The 21,028-nt window shown below is 37.4% G+C and overlaps 1 protein-coding gene across 1 annotated transcript; it reads right to left on the minus strand.

Moving 5' to 3' along the window:
• Positions 1-15,419: 15,419 nt before the first annotated feature.
• On the minus strand, positions 15,420-15,716 carry MYCTH_2056182 (uncharacterized protein; the record flags this gene model as incomplete). Its single annotated transcript, XM_003661480.1, has 1 exon — positions 15,420-15,716. A coding segment is annotated over one exon (297 nt), but the record flags the coding sequence as incomplete, so codon positions are not given.
• Positions 15,717-21,028: the final 5,312 nt, after the last annotated feature.

The following is a 21,028-nucleotide window of genomic DNA, read 5'->3' on the forward strand; positions in this document are numbered from 1 at the left end:
TTTTTATTTTTATAATTAGATCATCTCTATAACGTATCTATAACACGTTTGTAATACGTCTGTAACGCGTTTGCTGCTCGTTTGCCCTAGGTTTGCCTGCCTATATGTAAATTCTAAATTATTTATTTTATACCTTTCCTTACCTCCTATTTATAACTAGTCTATTATTTTAATATATGTCTCCCTATTCCTATTTAAATATATCAAGCGCTTTAATGTTTTTTAGATTTTCTAACGGTTCCTAAGTTAAAGTATTATATCCCTTCTATTTTACTAATATATTATATTAGTTTCTTCTCCCCCTTGTATTTCTAGCTATAAGGATTACTTTTACTTCATATTCTTCCTATAGTAGTCCTTCCTAGGAGAGTTCTAATACTAGGTCTGGTTAGAAATCTAATATATATTATAAAGGTAATAGGTCGGATATAGCATACTTAATAAGATTAATATAGAAGGTAGAGTAAAGGCCTTAGGGAACATTTAGAGTTACCATTAGTAGTATTAGTACCGCGATTACCTTATACTTAGCGTTAACCTAATCGAGTTTACAGCTAGGGCAATTAGTTTTAATATTATATAAGGATAGCTATACTTTATCTCTTACCTTAAATCTTTTAGCTAGGCGTCGAGAACGATTAGCGTTTTCTTACTAGCGCTACTACGTATATATAATGGTAGCCTAGGTCTATTCTATACCTTCTCTTAGGTAGTATAAGAAATTAGTAGCTCTTCCTTATAGGGTCAAGGTAAGAGCGTCTAGTAGGTTAGTGTGACAAACCTAACTTAGACTTCTTCTAAAAGGGTTCAGACGGAGGTAAATTAAGCAGGACAAGCGTACAGGTCGTCTAAGGGATTCGGTAAAGCCAAAGGGTTCACAACAACACTAGAGTTATCTCCTACAATGGTTAGTGATGCTTGGTATAAGTACTAGTGATTGTAGGTTGGGTTGCTATCACTGGTAAACTCCTAGAGTCTACTATAACAAGTGACTAGCTAGCTATATATATATAATTATCTGTCCCTTTTTAATAGTCATTACTAGTACCATTTCTCCTTTTACTCTATAATTCCGCGTTGTTGACGGTGACATGTTATTATCACTAGTAAAGACCTTAGTCTTGGTAGTGATAATCTTCTGATTAGTCTGTCAAGTGATTAGCTGTCGGAATGTCCCGCGTCCTGGCTGTAGCCTGCCGGGCTGTCTATATGCTTATCTGTGATATAATGCCCCTCCTTTAAGGCTTTCGACCCGAAAGCCCTCTTAGGCTATTTTAAATAGCGCTAATAACCCTTTGGTTATAAGTACTACATTCTTCCTATTTCTATGTTATGGTTACCTTGCTAACAAGATGCTAATAGAGAAACGGAAGTCGCATTCTACATGTTACCGTGCTTCCCTTGCTTAGAATATCGCTAAGAATAGTTTTGTCGTTATACCTTGCTCTTAGTACGTATTATAAGGCCTTGTCTGTAAAATGATCGTACGTACGAAGCGTTATAAAGCCTACGTTTGTTGAGGTCGTTCTTACGATAGCTCTAGTATACTGCTTTCTTCCTGTAAGTACGTCTCCTTTCTCTTTTTTTTTTTTTTTTAAATGTGATTCCTAATGTTCGTTCTAATGGATTATATTCTCTAGGAGCAGCGTCATATTAAGGATGCTAAACGTCGTGCCGAACTTAAGCTAGATAAATCCTAACGCCGTCTAGAAGAAGCCTAGTACGAGTTATCCGAAAAGCTTATACGGCTCCGGTGTCTTTGTTAGTAGAAGGAGTTTTTGGTAGAGAAAGGTACTGATATAGTGGCACGTGGTCTATCGACCTTGGACGAGTTAGAGGAGGTTAAGCGGCAAGAGCGGCAAGAGGCGCCTACTATACCCTTGTCATAGATTAATGATACTATTAATGCTATTAACTAGGGTGCTGTCTTTAGTTCTGTCCTAGGTTTTCCTTTAGTTGATTTAGGTTCTGCCGGTAGAACTATTTTAGTTTCTTAGGGTAGTTTAAATTCTTGACTAGTTCCTATAAGTTATCCTTTAATTTAAAATCAAGCTATTTAACTAGATACTATAGTTCCCTATTGATAATATATAAATCTAGAATTTCTTCGACGTCTTATTCTTCCTCTTTGTCCTCTACTTCGATATATATAGCAACCTTAGCATTCTTTAGTACTGGTTCGAGAAGTGAAATATGAAAAACATCTGTCTATAGTTATATAGATGATAGTAACGATAGTCGGTAGTTAGATGTCGAAATTCGTTCTTTGATAACAAAGGGTCTAACCTTTTTAAAGTCTAGCTTTGTGCTTAGTTATTTGGTTTATAAGTTTCGTATAATTAGGTAAACTTTGTCTCCCCTTTCTAGGTAAGGTCCCTTAAGCCTATGTTTGTCGTAGTAGTTTTTTATTCTAGTTCTAATAAACTCAAGTTCCTTTTTAAGCTTCTTGTATAGTACGTACATTTGTTCCACTTTAACTGCTGCTCTTGGCATTATAACCTCTAGTCCTTGCCTAAGGTCTGCTTTATATCTATAGTTCGCGAAGAACGGTATGACTTTAGTCGTTTCTATTAGCGTTATGTTATAAGCAAGTTATACTATTAGTAATAGCATGACCTAGTCATCTTGCTAGTAGTTGATGTAAGAACGGAGGTATTATTTAATAACTTGGTTTAGTCGCTCCGTTTATCTATCGGTTTATAGGTAATATGCTGTTAATAGCTTGCTATTAACGCCTAATCATTATATTAACACTTGCTAGAACTTCGATACGAACTTAATGTCTCTATTGGTAATCTATTCTTATGGCTAAGCGTGTATTGATGCGACTTGCCAATAGATTACGTCTATTAACTGTTCTGCTATCTAGGACTCCTTGTAGGGAAAGAAGTATACCTATTTAGTTAGGCAGTCTACTATAGTGAGAATACTGTCATAGATTACCCCTATAGCCGTGTCCTTAGATTCTAGCAATTTTATAATAAAGTCTATTATAACTAATCTCTATAGTTTGTCGGCTATTAGTAGTGGCTAAAGTAGCCTATATAGCTTATATCGTGCCGTTTTACTTCGATTATAGATATTATAGTTCTATACGACTTCCTTGACTTATGTCGTTAGCTATGGAAAGTCGTAGTGTTTCTTGACTTGTACGACAGTCTTCGTAACTCCTTTGTGTCCTCCGAGTTTCGACTTATAGAGTCCTTGAATCATTCGCAGCTATTGATCTTTGTTATAGATGTACGCTTTGCCTCGGTACTAGAGTTTCCTATCTTTTTCTTCTACTCCGTCAGGTACTACTAGTCCGGGTGCTACTTAATATTATATCTTGTTGATCCTTTCTTCTCGAAAGATTATATAATATTCTAGGAACAAGTCGAGTAGATTGTCTCCTATAGGTATCTATGTTCTGTAATATAGCGTTCTGTCTATTTGTTCCTTAAATAACGGTGGTGTTATTTCCGTTTGTCCTTCTATATAATCCGTTTGTTAGCTTAAGGCGTCTACTTGTATGTTCTCTTTGCCTTTCTTATAGTAGATCTCAAAATTGAATTCTATAAGGAATTCTGCCTATTGTATTTGTTATCTATTAAGCTCCTTTATCGTCGTAAAGTATTGTAAAATCTTATAATCTATATATACTTATACTAGTTTAATCGTGCTACTAAGGTATAATCGCCATTCCTTAAAAGCTTTGACAATCGTAAGTAGTTCCTTATTATAGATTAGATAATTAAGACATAGTCTATTAAGCTTCTTTAAAAAGAAGGCTATAGGATGTAGCTTCCCTTGTTTGTCTCGTTATCCTAACTATCCTCCGATGGCATAGTCTGAAGCGTCTGTTTCTACCTTAAATAGCTTCTTAGGGTCTGGTAGTACTAGTACTAGATCTTTAGTAATGGCATTACAGATCTATATAAATGCTTGCTTGTGTTGCTCTTCCTATTGGAATTTAGTATTCTTCTTGGTAAGTTTGTATAAAGGTCGTACGATTGCTCTAAAGTTCCTAATAAACATCTAGTAGAAGTTTGTAAACCTGATAAAACTTCGTACTTCCGTGACTAACGTCGGTCGTGGCTAATCCTTGATGGCTTTGACCTTTAAAGGTTCTATCCGGATTTGTCCTAGGGATATCTTATATCCTAAAAACACCGTCTTCCTAATATAGAATTCGCTCTTTTCCTTGTTAACTAATAGCTTATATACGTGTAATATATCTAGTACTACTCTTATATACTTCCGGTATTTATCTATCGTTTTAGAGAAGATAAGTATATTGTCAAGATAACATACTACAAATTTGTCGAGAAAGGATTAGATAGCTTAATTAATTAGGGCTTAGAACGTTGCTAGCGTGTTTGTAAGTCTAAATAGCATGACGAGATACTTGTAGTAGCTATAGGGTGTCCTAAAGGCCGTTTTCTACTTATTGCCTTCTTTGATCTGTATATAGTTATAGGCTGATGGCAAGTTAAGATACGTAAAATATTGGGCTCTTGCTAACTAATCTTAGAGCCGTAAGATTAGTAGTAACAGGTATTAGTTTTTTATAGTCTATTCGTTAAGTTACTAATAGTCGACATATAACTATAGCTTTCTATCTTTCTTAGGTATAAATAGGATTAGGTAGCCTGCTAGCGATATTAATAGATAGATATGTCCTCTTCGAAGGTTCTCCTCTAAATATCGCTTAAGTTCTTTGTTCTATATCTGGCTTATATAGTAAATCTTAAAGAACTTTAGTTATACTCCTTCCTTAAGCTTGATCTCGTAATCCTATAGGCCGTGTTCTAGTAATCCTTCTAGATGCTTTGGTTCGAATGCTAGGTATTCTTCGTATTCCTTTGGTACTTCCCCAGTCTTGTCTCGTTTCTCAGTTTTCTAATAGTATATAAACTTAGTTCTATCTATAGCAATACTAGCGATTTCTCCTATCTTAACCTACTGCTCTAGTTACAATGCTCCGCATTTGTCAACGGAGAGAATAGCTATTAGCGGTTTAGCTCGTTCCTCCTATTGTAACGTTGGTATCGTTATACCGCTTCTTCTAGAGTCTATAATGGTCTGCCTGCCACTGTCTATCTCTTATAGTAGATCCATAGGACATGCCTTCCCCTAAGTATTGTCTGCTCGTGATCCTTGCGCGCTCCCTATCTTACTAGTCAAATATAACTCCGTTTGGGGTTGTAGGTAGCTACTATTCTTCTAGCTAATGTCTAGGTTATAATCTTTATACTATAGTAATCCTAATATTATATCTTTATCGTTACCTATATCTATAATGCTAAATATAACTATTGTAGTTTTCCCTACCATAGTAATGTCGATTAGTTCGGTCTCCTTACGTACCTATTATATTAGAAATGGCCCTTTGACTATGCTATACTTCTGCTTCATTCTCTAGGGTATCCGTAGCTAATTTACAAGTGTCGGCGAAATCAGGTTTATCTCTGCTCTACTATCTACTAGTACAAGCATTTCGTGCTATTTCTATTATACTGTTGTCTATAATCGCTTGTCTTGCTACTGTCGTCCAAAGATTGTAGCGATTTCCTATATTTCTACTAGGAGGTCTTAATATAGTAGTCTCTTACGCCAGTTCCTCCTATACTACGCTACCACTCGCTGCTATATAGGCGTTAATGGTTTTCAGGCCCTTTGAAGGGCCCTGACCCGTTTCCTAGGTCAGTGCTAACCTCTTTAGTTATTTAGCTAATAGCGGCTTTATCGATCGTACTTATTTCTATAAGCTACTAAGTACTTATAGCTTCCTACTATTAGGTCTATTCTGCTTTTCGTCGTATATACTATAGCTTTGTCTGAAGCTCCTAAATCTACGATTTCTTTTTGTCTATGTGGTAGAGGTAGTCATTACTCTAGTACAAGTCCTATATATCTTATCCTATTCTGTAGTACCTAGGCTAGGCTCGTTTTAGTACTACCGTAATGCCTTCTAGATCGTAGGCTTCGATTTTCCAGAGCAATTTGGCCGCTCTATTTCCCATATTATAGACCTATTCTATAGGGCAGAGGCTTCTGTCCTCGTTTCCTTGTCAGGTCGGCTAGTGATTGTTTTCGAATTTGTCGCGAAAGTGGTATTGGCATTTGTATAATATACACTGGAACCAGGGTACTTATACGTGTGCCTTGTATCGAGGGTATAGTTACGTAGCGTTGCCTAGGAGGTATTAGAACTCTTTCCTAAATCCTTCCTACTATACGTAGACTATAGATACTCTAATGCTAAGGTAGGAGTGTTTCTTCTAATAGCTTTCCTACGTACGCTTATCCTTTCCATGGTTCGCGCGTATAAACTAGTACTCGGGGTTCTATACGTCATAGCTAAGTTGCTAATCATCAAAATACTTAGTATAGCTATCAGGCCTATTATATGTCATAGGCTATTCCCCTCTAATGGTTTCTATAATACGTTAGAGTTCCTTTATCTCGTCCCTTATCTTGTCGCTCTACTAGGTAAGTCGAATTAAGCGTCTATCCTGTTCGTGTAGTTCCGTATTAAGCCGGAAAACTTCGTTATAGTACTATTTGATTCGTTCCTAGAGGAATAGAACATTAGGTCCGGGTCTTTCGATTCCTTAGGTGTCAGTCGTCTACAATCTATCCTGCCTCTAGGTAACTGTGAAACCCTATTGCCTTAGGGCTAGGAGAATCGAAATTGGTAGTGTATACTCTCCTGCTATATCCTATTTAGCAAGACCTATCTCTAGGTCTACTATAACTAGTTCGGAGTATAGTGCTTGTTTGTCTTTATTATTACTGTCGCGTCTAGGACTATCTATATCATTGTCCCTATTCTTGTAGCTTGTAGCTATTACTTTGATAATATCCTTAGTGGTTTCATTGATAGCTATAATTTTCTTTCTAGGGACTATTTTCTAGTCTTTCTTCGGGCTTCGATATTCTTGTTTGTAGTGTCCTTTCTTTCTATAGTTATAGTAGGTAACATTAGACTTGTCTTTAGCTATTTTCTTCTTATCTTACTTTTATATTATATCTATATCTATAGCTCTAGGATACGTCCTATATAATATATTGACGTATACTTGTTTTTCCTTATCGTTAGCCTTAATTATAGTTCTATTTATCTAACCTTATTTCTACTACTCTTATATATAAAGTCGATTATTAATTCTAATAGCCTATATAATATATTTATCTAGAGTCTTAGGCTAGTTATACTTGTATAGTTTGTCTTTAACCTTTTCCTTTAAGCCGTTATAGAATAGTTATATAAATGCCTTATCATTAAGCTAAGACTTAAGTATATCCTATCTAAACTATATAATATGGGAAGCTACTAACTTAGTCTATCGGAGATTAGCGAGTCTTTCTTATATATAAATCTTCTTATCTTCATCGCTAAAAACCTTCTAAAGCTCTTCTTTAAACCGGTTATAAGATCGAAAGACTACCTATATAAACGCGTCTCGGTCGTCTTTGTCTTCCTTAGTAAGATAGTCATTCTATATAGGCTCGAACCATCTAAGTGCCTTGCCCTCTAGTCTTATGGCTATATAGAGGACTTTGGCTTTGTCGTCCGGAAACTTGTCGTCATTGAGCCGGAAGTAGGATCAGAGGTTCGTTAGGAATCCTACAAGATCTTCCTTAGTTCCTCTGTATTTGCTAGATGGTTTAATCTTGATGCGGCTTGCTTTGGCGCCTTCGAGTACCTTGATTTTGGCGTAGGCCTTGTTAACTAGCTTCTACGAGTGCTTTTCGCCGTTCTTAAGTTCCTTAATCCGAGCTTAAGTAACCTTATCTCTCTAGTCTAACTCCTAAATCCGTTGCTAGAGTTAACCGAGCTAGGCAAGCAGCTATTTGGCTGTAACGTTAGTAGCTATGTCGATATCAAGGTCGAAATTACCTCCGTTCTAAGCCATAATAGAATAAAGGGAGTAATAGCAACGTGTGACGAACCTAACTTAGACTTTTTCTAAAAGGGTTTAGATGGAGGTAAATTAAGCAGGATAAGTGTATAGGTCGTCTAAGGGATTCGGTGAAGCTAAAGAGTTTATAATAATACTAGAGTTGTCTCCTATAATGGTTAGTGATGCTTAGTATAAGTACTGGTAATTGTAGGTTAGGTTGCTATTACTAGTAAACTCCTAGAGTCTACTATAACGAGTGACTAGCTAGCTATATATATATAATTATCTGTCCCTCTTTAATAGTTATTACTAGTACTATTTCTCCTTTTACTCTATGATTCCGCGTTGTTAACGGTGACATGTTATTATCACTAGTGAAGACCTTAGTCTTGGTAGTGATAATCTTCTGATTGGTCTGTCAAGTGATTGGCTGTCGGAATGTCCTGCGTCCTGGCTGTAGCCTGCTAGGCCATCTATGTGCTTATCCGTGACAGTTAGCAAACTATATTAGGCTTATATTATAACCGTAGAAGAGGTAGCTCGTGCTTATCTTAGTTACTATTAAGTCGCGATTATTAATTGCGAGCTAGTATATAGGTAGATATTTAGGCTAGTCGTACTATATAAAGGAAACTATAGTCTATAGGATAGTCTATACCTCCTAATTTATACGTTCTATACCTCTATCTATCTATAGATAATAGGCTATTAATAGTAGTTACTCGATCCTGACAGTCTTATAGAGAGTAGTCTAAAACTAGCTAAGCTAGTCCAAACTACGATTAGTGATAATTTGTATCAGAAATCCGTAAAACCGCTACTATATATCCTAGAACCGGAGCACGTATACCTTGGCTCCTATCGAGGATATAGCTTCGAGTTAGACGTACTTTGACAGCCGGTCGGTGATTACTATAAGGTACCAGGGAGAATTCTTGTCTTATACGGGGAGATCGACTATAAAATCGATAGAAATCTGTTTCTAGAAGCGGTTAGCGATAGGTAGGGGCTAGAGGAGTCCTTATTATAGTTAACGCGAAACTTTAGCCCTCTGACATATATAATAGTTCCTTGTAAATCTCTTTATATCTAGAGATATAAAGTCCTAATAGTAGTCCTATTAGAGTATTTTAAATAACCTGTTCCTCCTTAGGTAGCCTAACATAGGGGAGTTATAGATATATTAAAGGATAGCAATAGTAAGTGGTTCCTATATAGGGAGCTAAAGTCTACCCTAGAACTAAAGAGCACCCTATGTATTAAGGGAGCAGTCTATAATTTAGGTCTATACTATATTTACTTCCTTCGGAAATTTTTGGGCCCCGTCCTAGATAGCCTAGAGCTAGTATACGTAATATTCGTCCTTAATAACTCCCTTATCCTATAAGGCTACTAGCTATTCGTCTATAAAAATAGTGCTCCCCTTCGGCAGGTAGGATGCTTTAGATAACGTTAAGGAATCTATCGTATCTATTTAGATAGTAGGGAGAAGTTATACTATACGCTATACGTCTTTAGGAAAGTTTTGTTCGCGACAGGATAGGGCGTTGGGGTGGGACACTTATAACCTAGGTCAGTAACAGAGCTTAAAGTTAAAGAGGGAGAGTATCTTAGCCTATCGAGCTTATTACTTACTAATTAAATGAGGCTAGGAAAAGTATTCGAGGTTTTTATAGTTAGTTAAGATCTAAAAGAGAGCTATAATACTATAGAGCTTAGCCGACTAGGTCTTTAGGTACGAGATAATTATAAGTAACTTCTTGTTATGGATTATATAGTTCTATTCGGCTAGGGTTAGTTTTATAGAGTAGTAGGCTATAGGGTATAGAACCCTATCTTCTCCTTGCTAAGATAGGCACCCTCCTAGCACTATCTTAGAGCAATTTGCCTTAAGTACTATCTCCTGTTCGGGGTCCTATTATACAAGGATAGGTTCCGATATAAAGGCCGTCTTAAAGGCGTCAAAGGCCTTCTATTCCTTAGTCCCTTACTAGAACAGGGTATTCTTACAGGTTAACCGTATTAAGGGTTCCATTAGCCTAGAAAAGTTAAGGATAAAGTCTCGGTAGAAATTGGCAAATCCTAGGAAGCTTCGTACTCCCTAAACCTTCTATAGTACCTCTTACTCGCAGATAGCGGCTAGCTTTTTAGGGTCTAGACAGACCTAGGCCTCTACCTCTATAATATAGCTAAGGTATTTAACTTCTTTTATAGCAAACGTATACTTCTTAAGGTCTAGTATAAGTCTTACTTTCTATAACCTTTAGAGCACGTCCCTTACTTACCTTATATAATCTTTTTTACTACCTGAAGTATAAATTAAAATATTATTAAGGTATACTATTATAAAGTCTCTAAGTGTTAGACTAAGAGCATTGTTAATATATCGTTAGAAGGTTATAGGTATACCTATAAGTCTAAAGGGATAGATAAGCCACTTAAAGAGGCCAAACCAGGTCCGGAATATTGTCAAATATTTGTAGCCCTCTACGATCCGGATATAGTAAAAGGCCGCCTAGATATCTAACTTTATAAACTACTTAGCTCTAGCTAGGGAGCAAAGCATTTCCTTAATAAGCAGGAGGGGGTATCGGTCTTGCCTCGTAATCTTATTTAGCGCTCGATAGTCAATATAGAACCTCTAACCTCCGTCTACTTTCTTTACTAAGAGGATAGGGGCAGTAGCCGAAGAGGAGCTAGCTCGGATCTATCTCTTATCTAGCAAGTTAACGACTTACTTTCGGACTTCTAATAAATAATCCTATAGTATATTATAGAGAGGTCCCTAAGGGAGTTTAGGGATCTTTCTGTCTAGGCCTTCCTTTAATTTGATGTGATGATCGGCCGTGTCGCGATGTAAGGGAAGTCTGCTAGCTTTCTCCTTATTAAAGAGGTTGGCAAAGTCGCGAAGTTTGTCTAGTAAGGTAACCTCTAACTCTATACTAGGCCTTAATTAGGTGCCCCTATTCCTTATATTTTCTCTGTCAAATTGGCATCTTAATTCTAGGATAGTTATCATTTTTTAGATACTAGTAACTAGGAAGGTATTAGAAGTCTTCTTCTTCTATACCCTCCGAACTATGCCTATAAAGACTATACCTATAATTTAGGAGATTCCTATCTGTCTTATCTATAAAGAGATCTTATAGATAAGTAATCTTAGTTATATCCCGATTTTAAGAACGCCTATATATATATCTAGTCTGACCTCCTAGTATTCTATCTATAGAAGACCTAATATAACGTTATATATAAGTCCTAGGACTATATAAAACATAGCCTAACTCTCCTAGCCATTGATATCTATTATAATATAGGCTATCCGAGTGATCTTCTGGTCCTATTATAGCCTAGTTATAGTCCTAAGGGTATATATGGTAGGCAAACTAATCTACTCGATTCCGAGCTTCTAGTATATTCTCTCGCTAATAATGCTATAGCTAGAACATTTACTATCTATTTAAGCATTTATAAGGCCGGTAGAGTTAAGGAAGATTAGAATAAGAAAAGGAGGTTTATCTATTCTTTTGCTAATCTCTATAAACTTATCTTCTAGGTAGTTATAGTCTTTTAGCCCCCTTACGAGACTTTACTTAGGGGCTACTCTTTTCCCTACTCGCTATCTTCTTTGTTAGACAAGTCGTCGTCTTCCTTCTAATCCTTAGCCTCTAAGGCATTAATATTGGTTCTTAGCTAATTCTGCTATACTAGCCTTAAAGTAAGGGCGAAGTAATACTTAGTAATAAAGTAACCCTTTTACCTATACTAGATATATACTCTAGCTACCTATTAGGCTATATATACTTCTAGACTAACCTATTTCGCCTATAGGGCGTTACCCCTATATTTTCCTACCCTATCCTTGTTAGGTCCCTTCCTCTATAGGTTAGTATATAACAAGTTAATTCCGGTCATCGGTATATCTCCTTCCACGTCCTTCTCTCTCTATAGTTCGGGTGCTACCTACCGCCTCTATATCTGCTAATACTTGTCACTAAGCCAAAGAGCCTCGAGATCTATAGTAATCTTACGATATTTCTCGACTACCATTACGTAATTATCCTAGGGAATCCCTTATCTAACCGCTATATATTTAAGTTTCGGAGAGAGGCATTATTATAATTTAATTAGGCGTAGCTTGTCGCTCTAAAGGAAACCACCTGCCTTTGATAGCTTAGCCTTAAACCGAATAATAAAGGTAGTAAACGGTTTATCGTCTCTTTATTAAAGGAATTCTAGTTTCGATAGGGCTACCGTCTTCTTATAAGGGTTAGAGAAGATGCTCTTAAGATATTAAAGGAACTTAGTTAGGTTATACCTAACTTTTAGGCCTATAGATTTATAGTAGGCTATAACCCGAGTCTATACCTAGCATGTAAGGTTTCCCTAGATAAAGACCTATTAGTCGTAATTAGAGCCGATAAAATCTCTATTAGCTATAAGGACGTATTCTATCGTACTCTTCTATACTATAAAGAGTTCCTTTTTACTATCGAAAGGTTAACTAGTTAGGAGACGCTTCTACTACGGCCGCTAAGCTTTAAGAGGTACCTTAGCTAACTTAGGGGTTAGGATAGGTTAGGTTTAGGATGCTCGGAGAGTGTCGATCGTCGCGTCCCGCTATTCTACTACTACTTAAAGGGAGCGGACAAGCTCCTATAATTCCACTAAGCCCGAGGGCCTATATGCCATCGAATCCGTCATGATTACGTTATCGATAACTCCCTTAGAGAGTTACTACTAGTAGAAGGTAGTTAAAATATAATATACTAGCCTTATAGTAACTATAGATAAGCGTATAATATTCCATTTAACTACCTTAGGGAGGAAAAAGAGAAAGAACACAAGAGTTATACGGAGGGGCGCCTTTTAAGTGTGTACGTTGTAACCTAGGTAGGGCCCGGTTAGGCTCCGGGTCGGGCCCTAACCGGGCCTTGGCCGCGTGTCCACCAGACAAGTTATAAACGAGCAACGAACGCTCTACGGACCCGTAGGGCGTGGGTGAGTGGGGCAGGGTGGGTCCGTTCCGTGCCCGGGTAAAGCCCGGGCATTATCTAGCCTGGGTGTAGCCTAGGCCTATAACACTAGGCGCTATTTGGCCTCTTCCTAGCCAGAAATGACGCCTTGGCCCTTCTATTTAGGTGGCTGGCCTTGTTTTCTTCTAGGTAGTAGTTAAATCTGACAGCGATTCTTGTATTCCTAGATTAGTTTGCTAGCTATAGCTTCGAGTTCGCTTTTTAGAAGCTATTAGTTGTCCTTTATGTCGAATCTAAGCTAATAGACAAGGTATTCTACCTTTAGGCGCTTCTTTCTACATACCCAATGGTTAACGATCTTCTCGATCTTTTAGTATTCCTTATTATTAATTAGAATTGGCTGCGGTAGAGGAGCGGTCCTTCTAAACGGGTCGGGACCTTGTTTAACGCGGTAGAGCTAGGTAATAGATATAACTAGGTAGACTTTCTAGGATTTAGGAAAATCTAACTTGTATACTAGCTTTCCTACCCTCTATTTGATTTTAAACGGTCCTGCCCTCTAGGCTAACCACTTCCTATTAGGTTTGCTAGGTAGGTAGTAGCCTTTGTATAGGCGTAACCAAATAGTATCTCTAACCTTGAATTTAGTAGGTATATATCTCTAGTTATACTATAACTTGGCTAACGCTATAGCTTAGTCAATTATTTCGCTAGCTTCGGCCTAGTATTACTTATATAGGATTTCTAAAGCTTCCTGTTCGCTAGATCTAGCGGTCCTTTTGCTTAGGATATCTAGGACCAAGTATAGCTTAAACCTATATACTAACTCGTTTAGTGACCTTCTAATACCAGTGACTAGTATATTATTAAGGTAGTGCTATAAGGTAGGGAGGATCTCGACCTATAAGCGGTTAGAATTGGCCGTAAAGTTTATTCTAAGTATAATTTCTATAGTCTAGTTTGTTCGTTCGGACTAGCCGTCGGTCTATAGATAGTAAGCTATAGAAAATAATAGCTTGGTTCCTAGTAGTAAGAATACTTCCTTCTATAGGTCGGATGTGAACTTAGGATTACGATCGCTAATAATCTAGGTAGGTATACCCTAGTTAGTAAATATCTAGGTCCTTAGAAGAACGGTTACCTATTCCTTAGCTATATATATCTAGCAGCCTACCACGAGTAGCTTCTTCTTACTAAACTTGTATATTATGGTATAGAGTATATCTACTAGTATATAGCCTTCAAGTGACTAGAGGGTCCTAATCGTCGGTATTAGCGGTAAGTCAGTAATGAAGTCTATAGCTACTATATAGTATAATGTCGGCTAGGTTTAAATTAGCTAGAGTTCCCCTAGTGGTAGGTTCCGGTTGGTCGAGTTTGCCTAGTATACATTGTAGTGCTATATGAACTTTAAGACTTTCTAAGCCTTCTTACGGAAATAGATAGCTATAAGCTCGTTCATTATCTTGTTTTTACCGAAATAGTATATATCATTATAAACGATCTAAAGAATTAGATTAATATAGCTTTCCGATAGGCAGAGTCTCCTAGTACTATCGAAGTCGATATAGAAAAGTAGCCTATTCGTCAATTCGAACGGTTCTATAGGTAGTTTTGGCCGTCTACGTTTTCTAACCCTGTTCTAGTCATTTCTGACTAGGTTCTTCTTGCTTTTATAGAGTATATAGTGGATAGGTCTATACTTACGGTGCTTAGAATAGCTAGCGATAATCCTAGCCCTAAACTCGTCACTAAGTACTGGTTCTATAATAGTTATATCCGCTATAAAGATATCCTTATCCTAGTACTTGCTCTAGATGTCTCTAAGTTCGTTAGCCGGACTGTCCTTAACCTTTAGATCCTCCTATTCCCATATAGGTAGTCTTAATAGTATATTAGATACGATATTTAAGGTTCCTAGAATATAAAAAATGTTAAGATTAAATCTAGATAGGTAATCAGCTATATTAGCTAGCTTAAGGTTAGCCTTAGCTAGATCTATCATAATTAGGGACATATACTTTATAATCCCTTTCGTAAGGGTATAATTAGTAAGGATATTAACCAGATACCTATTTAATTAGACTATCTTCCTAAGCTTCCTAATTACCTAGATAAGTATAGTAATCTCTATCTTAATAGATCTATAGCATTTTTCCACGTTAGTAGTCGCTTATAATATAAATAAGATAGGCTATACCTTACTTACAGGAATATCCCTACTAGGAATTTTCTCTCTATCCTAGTTATCCTTAAGTTAGAAGGCAATGACGCTATAACCGTCATAGTAAGCATCTAACTTTAGGAATAGTAGCTTTTCTAGGCGGTAATAATAGAGAAACTCCTAGTTATATAAGTGCTCCTATAGCAATTAGAAAGATTCGAGCTCCTCCTTGGTTAGAGTGAATTTAACGGTAGATATAACCGCTTTCCGGGTACGTTTGGCTTTCCCAGGGTTCAATTTTCCTTCCTTCCGGGCGGCTACCATTAGTATCGTCTTCCGGGCCTAGAGTAGCCTTGCTTTGGCATTAAACTATGGAATGCCTTTCCTAAGCTATCTAGCTATTCCGAGGTAGTGCTCTAAGCTATCGAGAGTATCCGGAAACTTTAGCTTCTTAAAGGTAGCAATACGGTCGTCGGTTTTAGCAATGCCTTTGCTATTTACAATATACCTAAGGAGTCTTACAGCCAGGTAACCTATAAAGGATTTAGCTATGCTAATATAGATATAGGCCTTGTCAAGGATTTTATAAACGGTATATAGGTGTTTGAGGTATTCTTCCTCTATTTTACTAAAGATCATAATATCATTAATATATACTCTAATAAAATGGTAGTATTTAAGGAAAAGTCTATCTATATAGTATTATATAAATATAGGTACGTTTTTAAAACCTATAAGTACTATATTAGATTTTTCTAAACTATAGTAGCTTATAACCACTATATAGTTATTATACTCCTTGGTAATTAGTAACTAGTAGAAGAATCCTAAGGTATCTAAGGCTATAAAGAACTTATTACTAACTATGGCGGCTATAATATTGTCCTGGTCGGGCAAGGGGTAGATATCTAGAACTATAATTACATTTAGCGGTCGTAGGTCGACTATACTTCGGCTCTTCTTGACCTCTACTCCTAGCTTTTTAGTAACCTTTCTCTATATAATGAATGCTAGGTATATAATGGGGGTTAGTTTATCTATAAGAGTAAATCTACTAGATACCTAGAGCTAGTCATAATACTTGTCTAGAGCTTTATAGTCTTTAAGCCCTATTAGGTACGGTCTAACCGTTCGGACTTACTTTTGCTAACCGTTAACCAGGTTAATCCGTATCTTCTGGCCTTCTAGCATTAGTACGATTCCCCTATTACGGTAAAGGTTATATCTATCTAGAAGTTCCTTTACCTTAAGCGCGAACTTGGGATTTATATTAGCAATGCTAACGCCGTCCTTGCTTTTAATGGCCGGGATATCATTAGGTTTTTTAATACTATATTATAGGGTATAAAAGTTAACCCTATTCGGTAGTAGGAGTTCCTAGTTACTATTAGTACCTTCTTAGTAGTATATATACTAGGCTTTCTCTAGCTTTTCCTTTAGCTCTTACTTGGTAATTCTATCCTAGACCTTAGTCTATATATTCTCTATATCGCTTATATTAACTTAGGTAGCAGTGTTCTTCCTATAGTATTCTAAGAGGTAGCTAATCTTATCTCCTTTCCAGATGACTATAGAGATATCGGTATCATTTCTAACGATAGCTACCTAGGGTATATACCAATTAACTATAGCATTCTAGACTCTATCTCGGCTAGTAGTAAAGTAGAAGCACTTATCCTCCAAGGTAGTATTAGGTAGTAGAATAAAGTAAGTCTTAACTATCTAGGTAGAGTATACTAGAATAACGGTATGCCGAATAGCGGTAACCTTCTAAGAGATAGGCTTAGGGTTCTTCTTTATAATGTCCCTACGGACCTTTATATTCGCTAGCGATCTAAAGGTATAAATACCCTTAATAAAGTCAATCTTGACACTATAAGCTATTATAAAGTCAGTGCCTAAGAGCATTTTTAGAGTAAATTCGTCGATAATATCGGCTATAATATGGATATATCCGTCGATTAGTATATTCCTAGCCTCTCCTAGGATATAGAAGTCAAATTCGACCTATTTACTAATCCTAGTCTTTGAATTGACTCCCTTAAGGGTATAGGGTTTACCCTTAATCTATTAGGGATTCTTTACCTATTAGATAATCTATATCTAGTTAACTAGGTTAGTTAAACTGCCTATATCGAAATAGATGTCTATAGTTTGATCTCCTAGGTTAGCTCGAACCGGAATACGTAGGTAAGACGTTTTCCTTGGCCGGTAGAAGGGTATTTCTATACTTAGCTTAGCTTTTACTACTTGGCTAGGTTCGAAGGAGAGGAGTACGGTTTCCTGTTCCTGTTCCTCGGGCAGTTCTAACGGTATAGTCGCTCCTTCTACGAAGTCCTATTTTACCTAGGGAAGGTTTTCCTTCTTTAGTAGTTCTAGTAGTTATAGTTTCTTCCTATAATTCTAGCGCAAGTGACGGTATAGCGCTCCTTAGCTTACAAATGACTATCTATAGAGCCTATAGATATTACTGTCTTCCTAGATATAGTCTTCCTTGACGGTACTAAGGAAGTATACCTCTCTATCGCTACTATCTCTATTAGTCTCGGATTTATAGTCGCTGATTAGGAGATAGCCGGTAGCTTTAAGCTCCTTATATTCGGCTTCGGCTTTCTCATCCTTGCCAGATACTACTATAGTATTATAGTAGTAGTAGGTACTATCCTTATTAATATGCTTCTAGCTATAGTAATGGAACCGTCGGAAGTAGGGATTCCGTTTACTATATCTGCCCTTTTCCTAGGCTCTAGTACCCTAAGGATAGTTACCTCTACCTTAGTTATTACAGTCTTTCGGGCGAGGCTCCTAGTTACGGCCTTAGTATTACTCTCCTTATAGAAGATATCTATATTTTTATTCCTCTCTTTGCCTATAGTGGTTAGACTAGTATTATTAGCCTTAATTACCTTATCTTAGCTTAGTACATGACTAATTAGCTTAATCTTCAAGGCTACTATTGCTATTATTACCACTTAGTCTATTAGATATATTCTTAATGTTAAATACGGCGGCTTTCCGTACCCTCCTTTCGGCTTTAAGCTCCTTAGATAGTACCTCTTACTTTTTAGTAATATAAAGGAGGTACTAGTCAAGAGTATCCGTTTTCTATAGCTTAGGATAGAGCTTATAAAGCGCTAAAGTCATTGCTAACTAAAGTCTAGTCAAAAGCTAGTAGTTCGTCTTATCTCCCTAGACTCGAGTATAATAGAAAAGGTCTATTATAAATTTATAGATAGATTTACCTATAATAAGGTCATTCTTGATATAGCTATTCTAAACTAGCTATTAGCCTACCTGATTAAACTAGATACTAAACTATTCCTTAATCCTTTAGAGCTATATCTCTATACTTAAGTAAAAAGTCTCCTTCTTAGTAAATAATAGTTACTATTTATACTACTATAAAGCTAACCTATGGAATAATACCTATAGATCATTCTATAAGAAGAGTTCCTTAGAGACGTTTCCTCTAACCGTATTATAGATATACTTAATCTAGAGGTTAGTATCTATATAATAATGGATCTTTTTATAATAAAAGATTAGCTAGCTATTAGTAATCTTTCGGTTAGTATCTAGCTAGAGTAAGCTAATATTAGTAATCTTCTATACCTAGTTAGTAGCTAGTTATAGTAATATATATACTAGCTATAGCTAAGGAGAACTAATATCTATCGGTTCGATTATAGCGTTCTATAGGAGTCTAACTATTAAGCTAGTACCAACCCTCCAGGGCACCACTTAGCACCTCTAGAACCAAACCTCTATCTGGTCAGATAGGGAGGAGCTTCGGCTCAAAAAGTCTAGGGCGTCCGAGTATTCGCGGTTACAGTAGGCAAGTCCGACCATCTAGGCAGCAACAACAGTAGGGACGAAGGCGGTAGTAGTGATGTCCCTCTAGACAGACGTAGAAGAGTCCTCTTACGTGGAAAAAGATATTCCTAACTTACAAAAGAAGAAAGAACTACATCTTGCTACTCTAATCTATTAGAGTAAACGAGTGTTAAAAGCTATCTGTTGTCCTTGTCTATCTCTCTAGCGCCCCTAGATAGGTAACCTCTATTTATACCTATCGTATATAGCAAAGCTCTATAGAACCGGAAAAACAAAACTATACCCTATGTCCCTCTGGTCATATTAAGAACTTCTAACCCTAGTCTATACTTCCCCTTCGAATTTACCCTAAGGCTCCTACCGGCGAATTCGGACCTAAAACCTTACTTGCGTTCCTTACGACGCTTGGCCCGTTTGGCTCTACTGTTACCTTCGGGCAAGGGCTATTTCTTAGACGCCTAACGCCTTTACTAGGCTTTTACTTTAGTATCTAGCGTATCCTAGCCTGTGAACTACGGCGGGTACTTAGGAACTAGCTCTAGATCTTTAGGCCCTAAACGTTCGAACAGTAGGGGCTGAGTCTATTCGGCAGGATTATTATTAGGACAACGCCGACAAGCCCGTCCTTTCTTAGCGGCTTAGGTCGAGCGTATCTCCCGTATCTGTACCGGCTTACTCGGCTTTGTCTTAGTCTAACTAGGCAGCTGATATATCGCTAAAGGCGCCTACTTGGCTAGTTATTACTACTACGACTCTAAAGGCTTTCTTTATCCTTCTATAGCTATGAGTTGCTCCTCTACCTGTTCTACCACGCGCTAGTAAATAGCTATCCTTGGTTTACGGGGATACTCGAGTACCTATTAGAGTAGCTAAGGCGGCCTAAGTCCCTTAGGCGCCTTGCTAAGGAACCGCTAGATAGTATCGTCTAGGGGAACCCGACGATCCTTCTTTATAACTAGTTACTCCTTTATTGGTGGCAGGTTATCTTCTCCTTCCTCTGTCCGGACGAAGATGACCGATTTGGCCCGTCCTAGCTAAGGCTATAGCTATAGAACTAGCGGCCTATGAAGTAGCTTATCTATAGGCCACCTAGGTAGTTAATAAGGATAGACATCCCCCTAAGGGTTCTTTGGCTTCTCTAGCTAGAAGGAGCTATTAGGTAGATAGCCTAGAGCTATCTAGATTATTCTAAGCTAGAGCGTTAATATCTTGTTCTTGGCCTCTGTCACTTTTAGCCCTATATATAGATAGCCCTTTTACTAAGGGAGCTTAAGCTATACTTTATCTCCCTATTAGATCTCTTAGAAGTAGAAACGATAGAACTTAGCGACCTAGATATTATATTTCTACTAGCCTTTCTACTTTGATGTCGCCTATACTGTCGGCCAGTATATATAGCCTATAAGCGGTAGAAAAAGAAAGCTTAGGAGAATGACCTTATCCTATAGAGTCTTAAATAGATCCTTTCGGCTCTGCTTATTAGAGGGATAGGTGTCATAAGCCAACCATATACCACGACCCGGTGGGGCGCAGAGGGCTAAATGAGCCACCAATCAAGAAGGGCACGAAGCGAGGCTGACACGGATCGCTAGGGAGCGTAGGCTACCACAGGCGAACAATCACTAAAAAGGGGAAAGATAGCGGAGGATAGCTAGCTACCAAAGGCAATCCAAGGACAGGACCGAAGAGGGCCATAAGCGGTCAGAAGGAGTATATATATATATAGATAGTCACTTATTATAGTAGACTCTAGGAGTTCACCAGTGGTAACAATCACAATCATAGTACTTATACCAAGTATTGCTAATTACTATAAAAGATAACTCTAAGTGTTATTATAAACCCTTTAGCTTCACCGAATCCCTTAGACGACCTGCCTACCTGTCCTGCTCAATCTACCTTCGTCTAAACCCTTTTAGAAGAAGTCTAAGCTAGGTTTATTACACATTATTACTACTCCCTTTGTTCTATTATGGTTTAGAACGGAGGTGACTTTGACCTTGATATCGACATAGCTACTAACATTATAGCCAAATAGCTGCTCGCTTAGCTTAGTTAACTCTAGTAGCGGATCTAGGAGTTAGACCAGAGAGACAAGGCTGCTCAAGCTCAAATCAAGGAACTCGAGAACCGTGAAAAGTACTTATAGAAGTTAGTTAACAAGG

The sequence above is a fragment of the Thermothelomyces thermophilus genome, chromosome 2 (genome assembly GCF_000226095.1).
Source record: "Thermothelomyces thermophilus ATCC 42464 chromosome 2, complete sequence".
Classification (NCBI taxonomy): Eukaryota; Fungi; Ascomycota; class Sordariomycetes; order Sordariales; family Chaetomiaceae; genus Thermothelomyces; species Thermothelomyces thermophilus.